Genomic DNA, 9,731 nt, shown 5'->3' with positions numbered 1-9,731 from the left:
AATTTCATTTGGCCGCCATTTTGTTTTTTTGTGTTAATTTTTGTTAATTTAAAAAAAAAACAAATAAAGCTTTGATCAGGCCCATTATTATCTTTTTATAAAACTATTATCTTGAAAATTTCAAATTGATCTGATAATTACTTTTTAAGTTATTCGACAAATAACAAAGAGCGAGAAATAAGAAGGACTTAGGTAGAGAGAGTGTTAGTGGAAGGTTGTGTGAAAAATCTATCCTAATTACTAAACATAATTTAATAGTAAAAGAGTCCTTATAAATTAAAATTTTACAGTCTACATAATCTGAAATTGGTGGAGCTCTTCCTGATAATTCAAGAAAGCCAACAAGGCGTAAAATCTAAGACTTAAAGTGAAAAAGAAAGAAACTTAACACACAAAAATCGACATGTACACAATAAACACTAGAAGTACGAGTCAGGCTGGAACTAACAAAAATGATGCCACAGGTATTGAAAAATCGCTCAGGGTAATCATGGGAGAACTACAGAAAATAAATGACAACATGGCGAAAAATAAAGAAGAAATTAAAACGGAGTTTAAAAAAGAAATTGATGAGCTGAAGAAAAACATTGAGGACAAAGATAAAAAGTGGGAGGCAGAAAAAAACCTTTTGTGGGAACACATTGACCTGATGGAAGATAAAATTAAAAAATTGACAGAAGGTGTACCGGAAAAACTATCGGAAGACGAAAACAATCAATTGAAAGAGGAAAAAGAGAAAATTCAACAGCAGCAGGCAAGAATTATCGCCGAAATTGAGAAAATGGAGCAGCTAAAGCAAAAACAGCTGAAGATTGAAAAGAAAAACAACATCGTCATTAAAGGTCTAATAGACACAGATGATGATCCGAAGCAAACGACTGTAAGGTTTATAGAAGAAAAGTTTAGAGTGAAGGTAGATGCTGCGGACATGTGGCTACAAGGTAAAGATAAAAAGGTGGTGATTGTGAAACTGAAAAAATGGGAAACCAAAGAGGAAATCATGAAGAATAAAAAAGTGCTAGTAAATACGAAGATTTTCATAGAAAACGATCTCACGCGTGAAGAAAGAGAAGTGCAGAGGAGAATAGCTCAAGAAGCGAAAGAAATAAGAAAAAACAATCATTCTGTTAAAGTAGGATATAGAAAAATGTGTGTCGACGGAAAATGGCTCTCATGGCAACAATTAAAAAGTAATATGGAAAAGAAGGATTTTTAATAGACAGGGCCAATAAAACAGGAGGCGATGAGTTCAAAGTGGTGTTTTGGAATGTTGCAGGCTTAGGTAAAAAAAATGCGGATTTTTGGAGTTTTCTTAGACAATATGATGTAATCGGTTTAACTGAAACATGGGTAGAAAGTAAGGGATGGGAAAAATTAGCTAAAAGACTTCCAAAAGAGTACGAGTGGAAGTGTAAAGCAGCGAAAAGAGAAAAAAAGAAAGGGAGAGCTAGTGGTGGTATAATAACTGGGGTAAGAAAAGACATTGTAGTTGAAGATAATAATTTTGAGTTTGAAGGGGCGGTGAAAAATGTTGTCAAAATAGTGGATGATAAGTGGGTAATATGGACAGTCTACAATCAAGGTAAAATTCAAAAATTGCTAAAAAACATATGTGAGGAATCAGAACAGGGGAAAATAATGGTAGGTGGTGATCTCAATGCAAGAACAGGTCACAAAGGTAGCTTATACGCAGGACCCGATGAAGAGGATATACAAAGACAATCAAAAGACAACAAGTGCAACGCAGAAGGTGAGCTACTAATTAGTATTATAGAAGAAGAAGGGTGGTGTGTGCTGAATGGAAACACAAATGGTGATGAAGACGGAAGTTTCACATTTCTTGCCGAATCAGGACAGTCTGTGATTGACTACGTAATAATAGGTGTTGAAGACTTAGTACAGGTAAAAGAATTTAGAGTATTGGATAGAGTTGAATCAGACCACATGCCCATAATGTGTAAATTGAAGAGTAAACTAACCCACAAAAGCAAAAAAGAATCAACAGAATCTAGAGAAAAAATAGTGTGGGATGATGACAGTAAAATGAAATTCCAACTTGCTACTACAAATAATGTATTCAGTGAAGATGCTTCCATCCATAGAAACTGGGAAGAATTGAAAGAAGTTATCAACAAAAATATGTGTAAGAAAGCATGGAAAAGAAAGATAGGTGAAATTCAGCCGAAAAAATGGTGGGATAAAGAATGCAAGCGCAAGAAAAGAAAGGTCAAAATTAAGTTAATAAAATGGAGGCACGGCCAAGCAACAAAAGAAGATTACTTGAAAGAAAGAAAAGAGTTCCGAAAACTATGCTTTGATAAAGAAAGTAAAATGAAAGAAAACGAGATTGCAGAAATAAAAAACGCAAATATTGAAAAGAAGGTGTGGCAGTACATCAATAAATATAGGAAGTCTAGGTCGGAAATTAGCAAAGACATCCCCATGGAAAAATGGTGTAAACATTTTATACTCGTGCTGAATGGAGAACAAGCAAATACGGTAGGCGACTGGAATAGAGAAGAAGACAAAGATGAAGAAAAGGAAGAAGATTTAACAGATGAGGAAATAACAAAGCAAATAAGAAAACTAAAGAGGAAAAAAGCTACTGGTGAAGATGGTATCCCAAATGAAGCATGGATCTTTGCACAAGGTAATACCCAACAAGAGATATGCAACCTAATGAAAAGGATATGGCATGGAGAAGGAATACCTGAAGACTGGAAAATTGGGCTAGTTGCGCCACTGCACAAAAAAGGCGATAAAGAAACCGTGGAAAACTACAGAGGCATTGCACTTTTGAACACGGCGTATAAGATCTACGCAATGATTCTGAATGATAGATTATTAAACGACAGCGACGGGAAAAGAATCCTTCCAGACACTCAAGCTGGTTTTCGAAAGGGCAGAGGAACCATCGACAACATCTACATATTAAGACACGCAGTTGAGAAAGAACTTGCTAAGGAAAAGGGGAAACTCTTTGCTTTTTTCGTAGACTTAAAAGCTGCTTTTGGCTGTGTTGACAGGAAAGTGCTCTGGAGCGCAATGGAGAAAAGTGGAGTAAGGCATGGTCTAATCCAAAGAGTCAAAGAGCTGTACAAAGAAACCAAATGCAAAATAAGAGTAGATGGTAGGCGATCGGAGGAATTCTGGACAAAGGATGGAGTAAGACAAGGATGCCCCTTAAGTTCTACACTCTTCATAATTTTAATAGCTGATCTGGGAATAGAACTAAGTAAAGGACAAACTGGTGGGGTTGTCATAAGAAAAGATAAAATTTGGAGCCTGGAATATGCTGACGACGTAGTCCTGCTCGCGACCAGTGAAGGAGAGTTAAAAGATATGATCAAGAGACTAGAGAAATATTTAGATAAGAAAAAACTGATACTGAATGAGAATAAGTCCAAGGTAATGGTTTTTAAAAACGGAGGCGGCAAGAGAAGAAAAACTGACTGGTTCTGGAAAGGAAGACAGCTGGAAGAAGTAAATGAATTCATCTATTTGGGGTACCTCTTCAAGAGTAGCGGAAAAAATAGAGCTCATATCAAAGAAAGAGTCAAAAAGGCTGTTATAGTGATGAAACATACTTGGAGTATAGGTGAGCGTCTTTTCAAGAAAGACTATCTAAGAAGAATAAAAATGTTCGACAGCCTTGTAGTCAGTATAATGTCATATGGAGCCGAAATATGGGGGTGGGAAGATGTTGAAGAGATGGAAAAAATTCAGAAGAAGTACCTCAAGTGGACACTGGGTTTAGAAAAATGTACACCGGACTGCATTTTGCTGGAAGAGACTAAACGAGAAAAGCTAAGACTAAGATTCGCAAAACTGGCTGTTAATTACGAAAGCAAAATTATGGGAAAAGAAAGCCTGGTCAAAGAGTGCCTGGTGGAAAGATGCAGAGGAAGAGGAGGTAAGGAAAGTCTGAACTACAGAACGAAGTTTTTAAATGAGTGTGGACTCAGTCAAGAAGAAGTTGATGCAATAAGAGACGCTGGTAGGTCAGTTGGAGATGAAGTCAAAACGCGAGGAATGGCTGTACAAAGGCAGCTTCAGTGGAACAAAATCGAAAAGCTGAGGTACAACCAAAGATACTCATCTATATACTCAGGTGAAGTCCCAGAATACTTAAAAATTAGCGAAGATTACGCGTTAATTGCAAAAGCAAGATGTGGAACGTTAGAAGGCGCAAATAAAAAATGGGCTGACGACAAAGTAAAAGTATGTTGGTGGTGTGGTACAGGCAAAGATTCAATAGATCACTGGAGACAAGAATGCACAGAAACTCAAAGAACCGTATTATCAACGGAGGAAATCCTGAGCGTTCAAGGTGAGAAGACAGCAGTAGCCTGGTTGAAAGAAATTGCAAAAAACAGAAGGCTTGAAGTGTCATAGATACGGCCAATGCAATTTAAAAATTTTAAAATTAAAATTAAAGTTTTAAAGACTTTCCAAAAAATATTATTTAAAGATTATTTAGTGATTCAAAATGTAATTTATAGACTTAAAGATTTAAAGATTTTTCAAACTAATAGTTCTAATCATATATCTAATATTAATATGCAAAAGTTAATAACTAATAATTAATAGTTAATAAGAATAGAATATAAGGTATCATGTATCTAAGTCCTGTTTCTAGGCCCTGGTGGCTGAAATAAATAAATAATTAACAAAGAGCGCTCGGGAGCAGGTAGCTAGCGGCAGCTGCAAGAATCTTTAAATGCGTTTTTCTCAAAACTATGTTCTTTGAACTGGACAAAACTGTAACTCGAAAACCGCTCTGGTTTATTTTTTTCCAAAAAATCTTGAAAAAAATTTCATTTGGCCGCCATTTTGTTTTTTTGTGTTAATTTTTGTTAATTTAAAAAAAAAACAAATAAAGCTTTGATCAGGCCCATTATTATCTTTTTATAAAACTATTTTTTTCTATCCGATTGATTTTAGTAGAATCTCCAAAAACTTATGATTGTCACCGCAAGGACCTTTTTTTGGAACTGGGTCACCTCAGATTGCTATAACTTTGGAAATTAAAATTTTTTTTTTTGAAATTTTCGGGACTTCAAGTCAAAACATTGTATAATAATGCCATATTACTACTTTTGTAAAAGAAAATGATTTAATAGCAAAAAAAATTACTGAAAATTCTGATTTTTTCGTGCCTCTGACTACCTCTAACCCCTTAATTCAATTGAGTGAGCGTGTTTTCCTCCGAACGGTGCATCTGTATATTTAAAATGGATAAAATAAGGCGAAATCATGCCCTAGCCCCCATAACTATACTATATACTTGTATATCGGTCAATATGTAAGATATCTTGGCAAAATTGACTGACATCGCATATTTATAATATATATGTATATACCTATATATATGAATATAAACATGCGAAATTATATTGTGCTACATACCTATATGGTAATAATTCTAACAAAACTTATTGTGTTAATAGTTTAGCTCTGAACATATCCCTAATCTTAATTGCGATCTTCAGGTTGAGGTACAAGGTGCGTTCTAAAGTAAACAGGACTTTAAAAAAAAAGACAGAACAAATGGTTTTATCAGCAAAATCAATTAATTTTATTCAAAATAGTCTCCTTCAGCTTTAATACAGCTTTTTGCACGGTCCAAAAGCATGTCGAACGATTGTTTTAGCTCGTTGCCCGGTATGGCCGCTAGTATGCCGGTGCAAGCCTTTTGAATGGCCTTCACGTCTGCTTAACGCTTTCCTTTCATCAGCTAATGCATTTTTCCGAAAAGGTAGAAGTCGCACGGTTCCAAATCAGGTGAATACGGGGAGTGGTTGATTGTCGGTGGAATCGGCCACAAGCGTCGATCGATGAGACGGCGCATTATCGTGCAACAAACGCCAACTTCCATCTTCGCGATATTCGGGCCGAACACGTCGAATACGGCGCACCAAACGCTTCAAAACTCCAAGGTACAATATCGCATTAACGTTTTAGCCGGGTGGAACAAATTCTTTGTGGACAATACCCTTGAAATCATAAAGCAAATCAGCATTGTCTTCACTTTTGACTTCTCCAGGAGCTATTTTTTGGGTTTCACCTCATTTTTCATTTATGTCCTCACGACCACTTTGAAAACGTTGAAACCACTCGTGCACTCTGCTACGGGATAGGCAAATATCGCCATAAACTTGTTTCATCAATTGAAACGTTTCGGTAAAAGTTTTACCAATTTTTAAACAAAATTTTAAGTTGCAATTAAATTCTTTCGCAACATTTTTAATATAAAGTTTTGCCAACACCTAAATGTATTTCGCCGCCGTTAATACGTGCAGTTGCAAGACTATAAAATGTTCGGTTCCTCCCGAACTTAGCCCTTCCTTACGTTTTTAATATAAAGTTTTTCAGCTCTTTAAGCAGTTTTCCAGGCTTTGATTCCTTCTAGTTGCCAGAGTATAAAATGTTCGGTTACATCATTAAAAATTGAGAAATCTTTATAAAACTTGGTACACATGTTTATTAATACCGTGAGACGGTTGTTATTGCAGATGGGCGTAATCGGACCGCTGCCACGCCCACGCCATTAATCAAAAACAAATAAATTGCCATAACTAAGGTCCACAATAAGATACAAGGCTAGTATTTGGCACACAGGACCGCATTCGTAAGGGGCATCTGCGGTTAAATTTTTTTTTAAGTGAGCGTGGTTCCGCCCCTTATAGGTTTAATGTGCATATCTTCTTAACTGCTAAAGCTATAAAAACTAAATTAATTGGGAACAAATGCTATTAGCAACTCCATCAACAGTGGGAAAATGGTAGAAATCGGGTGACAACCCTGACCCCTCCCCATATAACGGTACTGTTAAAAACTACTAAAAGTGCGATAAATTAACCACTAAACACGCCAGAGACATTAAATTTAATCTCTGGGATGGTATGATATGACTTCATAGGTACCAACTTCAAAATTAGACATTGGGCGTGGCACCACCCATTCAAAATCAAACAACAATGATTGTATCGGCGTAAAATTTTGCGTGAATAATGCGTTTGAAGTATGCCACCTTGTGATCAAAAATTGTCTAAATCGAACCAAAACTATTCAAGTCCCTAAAATGGATGAAACCGAGTGAAAATTTTACCTGGCCCCCATATAACTAATATCAGGATTTTCGAACAATCGTCTGATTTTACTCCATATGATTGGTGATGGTATGTGAGGTACCTTAATGAAACATTGGGAGCATTTTATTAGTCTGTGGCATGTTAGTAGTATGTAATATTGGCAAAAATTGATAAAATCGGGTCAATGCTACCCTCTACTTCCATATACTACTTATAATACTTCTCGTATGTCGGTCCGTGAGTACTAAAATTTTTTTAATATATAAAATTGCTTCAAAATATGTTCTCTATGCTCGAGTATAGCTGAGCAATGTAAAAATTAATATCTTTCTCTATCCCCAATATATATATGATTTCCGTCTTTCCTCTTGACTTTAAACCGTTCCGGTTGATCAAAATGTGATATTTTATTGTAATTAAGTGGATAAGTTTTCTAAAAAATTATGTGGTTTGACGCTGATCTAAACCTCACACCTGACGTTTTCCACACAAGCTTATAATATAAAATTTAGCCACTTTAGTCGAGTTAATATCACATTCATACAAGTACTTATGTATATCTCACTTCAAGATGTTTTTTGTTTTTAACACGCTTATATTAGTTTCACTTGTATATCTGTTTGTAACTAAAAAACTAAACTCAACACGATTACAAAGTATGCGCAAAATGTTTGCATACTTTTTAACACTCTTTTATTAGCTTCATTTCTATGTGTGTCTGTCTGTTTGTAATCAAACTAAACCCAACACGACTACAAAGTATGCGCAAAATATTTGCATACTTTTAGGCATATTTTGGCATCTCAAAGGGAACAAATCAATATATAATATATATATATATATATTTTATAATAAAATATAAATAAATATAGTTTAAAAAAACTAAAAAAAAACGCTTTTAAAGAATATCGAACTAAAAAGTTGAAAATAAATATAGTTTAAAAAAACTAAAGACACACGCTTTTAAAGAATATCGAACGAAAAAGTTGAAAATAATTTTAAAAATTAACTTAAAAAAATAGTATATAAAAAATACTAGTATAATTGCGGAAAAAGCGTGGGGCGTTCGATATACGAAAATTATGGCAAAAAGCGCCCTAAGCCGGAGATATACAACAGTTTAATGCCGAAAATGTGTGAACTCGATCCACGAGTTTCCCCAACATACAAGTACTACTTATGGTATAATCTTATGGTATAATTTATTTTGTTAATTTTATAATTTAATGAAATTAAATGGACAGTTTTTCTTAAAAATAATGTGGTTTATCACTGCATATGAATGAAATTGGTCTAGACCTTTGTTTAAATTTTATAACCCTAATATACTGATTTCCTCTCCTTTCGTACAACAGCAACCTCATATACCCCACATATTAAATCTAACCCCTTTGGTTCAGTTTATATCACATATACCAGGTTTGAGTTAAATAGCTTCTTTTTAATAAAGTTAACATTTCGGAGAAAAAATAGTATGTATCTAAAATAGTAAATCTATGATCAACAAGTAAGGAAGGGCTAAGTTCGGATGTAACCGAACATTTTATACTCTCGCAAAGTTAAATGGTATATTCGTTTGAGACTTCTTTATATATTTTAATAATTAGAAGAAGGAACTGTTGTCTTATAGTCCGGTCAATTTACGCCTAAAATCAGACGGAATGTAACATAAATTCACATAAAGCTGAAACTCTGCAAAATTGCTCTAAATATAATTATAAAAGAAATCTCAAAACTCCTCATCATTCCGGTGTGTGCAATTTGGACGAGGTCAAAGGTCAAAAAAATGAGTTTTTCGCGATTTTCAGCAAATTGGTGAGTTTTTTCGCAAAATTACCCCAGACCCAAATTGTAGATCATAAAATTCTCTACAAAAAACATGTTAATAATTTTTTTCCGTAGAGCCACCATTTTGGAGATATAACGGATTAAAAGTTTAAATAATTCGTAGTCGTCATAATTTGCACACGTTTCCACGCTACCTCCTATGAGCTCGTTTTTTTTAACGTGGTTTCCCCAGTAGGCCTATTCCACGGATCTGTTGTGATTTTGTTTGTTTCAGAACTATTGCAAAATAATATCTATTAATAAAGTTTGGTAAAAATAAAAGCGGTGTAATTACAAAAAAAAATTAGCATACTTTATTCATCTGAATCATAATTTTCTAATATTTCTGGTTTTCAAAATGACATGATGATTGTCTATCAAACATATAAATGTTGATGCTCCCGATTTTTCAGTGATAATAACTTTATCGCCATACTTCAGCTTAAGTAGTACCTTAATTGTCCTGTTATCTAAAGTTATTATTTTGGAAACATTACTTAATTCATTTAAAGTGAACTGACAGTAATTGCTACTTTCAATATATGTGAATATTTCCTCCATTGCCAGATTCGTACTTTCATTTTTGGGACGACCGACTTTACCCCCAGTGGTCGGTTTTAATAAGGAAGTATAACAATCTTGATGATACTTAGCTTCAGCAACAACTAAATCATGTTCTAATCGATTCGAGCTACAGTAGCGTTTGATATAGCATCGGAACGAGGCCAAGCAATTTCCAAAATTGAATTTTTGAATTGAAGTGTACTTACCTCACAAATTCTACTGCGACGATGTAGGGATTTTTTTCTC

At 34.6% G+C, this 9,731-nt stretch overlaps 1 protein-coding gene across 1 annotated transcript; it reads left to right on the top strand.

The window, feature by feature from the left end:
* The first annotated feature begins 520 nt into the window (after positions 1-520).
* Positions 521-1,216, top strand: LOC138856473 (uncharacterized protein PF3D7_1120000-like). Its single transcript, XM_070107626.1, has one exon. The coding sequence runs from the start codon at positions 521-523 to the stop codon at positions 1,214-1,216; it is 696 nt and encodes a 231-aa protein (XP_069963727.1).
* Positions 1,217-9,731: the final 8,515 nt, after the last annotated feature.

Source organism: Bactrocera oleae, chromosome 2 (assembly GCF_042242935.1).
Source record: "Bactrocera oleae isolate idBacOlea1 chromosome 2, idBacOlea1, whole genome shotgun sequence".
Classification (NCBI taxonomy): Eukaryota; Metazoa; Arthropoda; class Insecta; order Diptera; family Tephritidae; genus Bactrocera; species Bactrocera oleae.
This window is presented reverse-complemented; position numbering and strand designations above follow the sequence as displayed.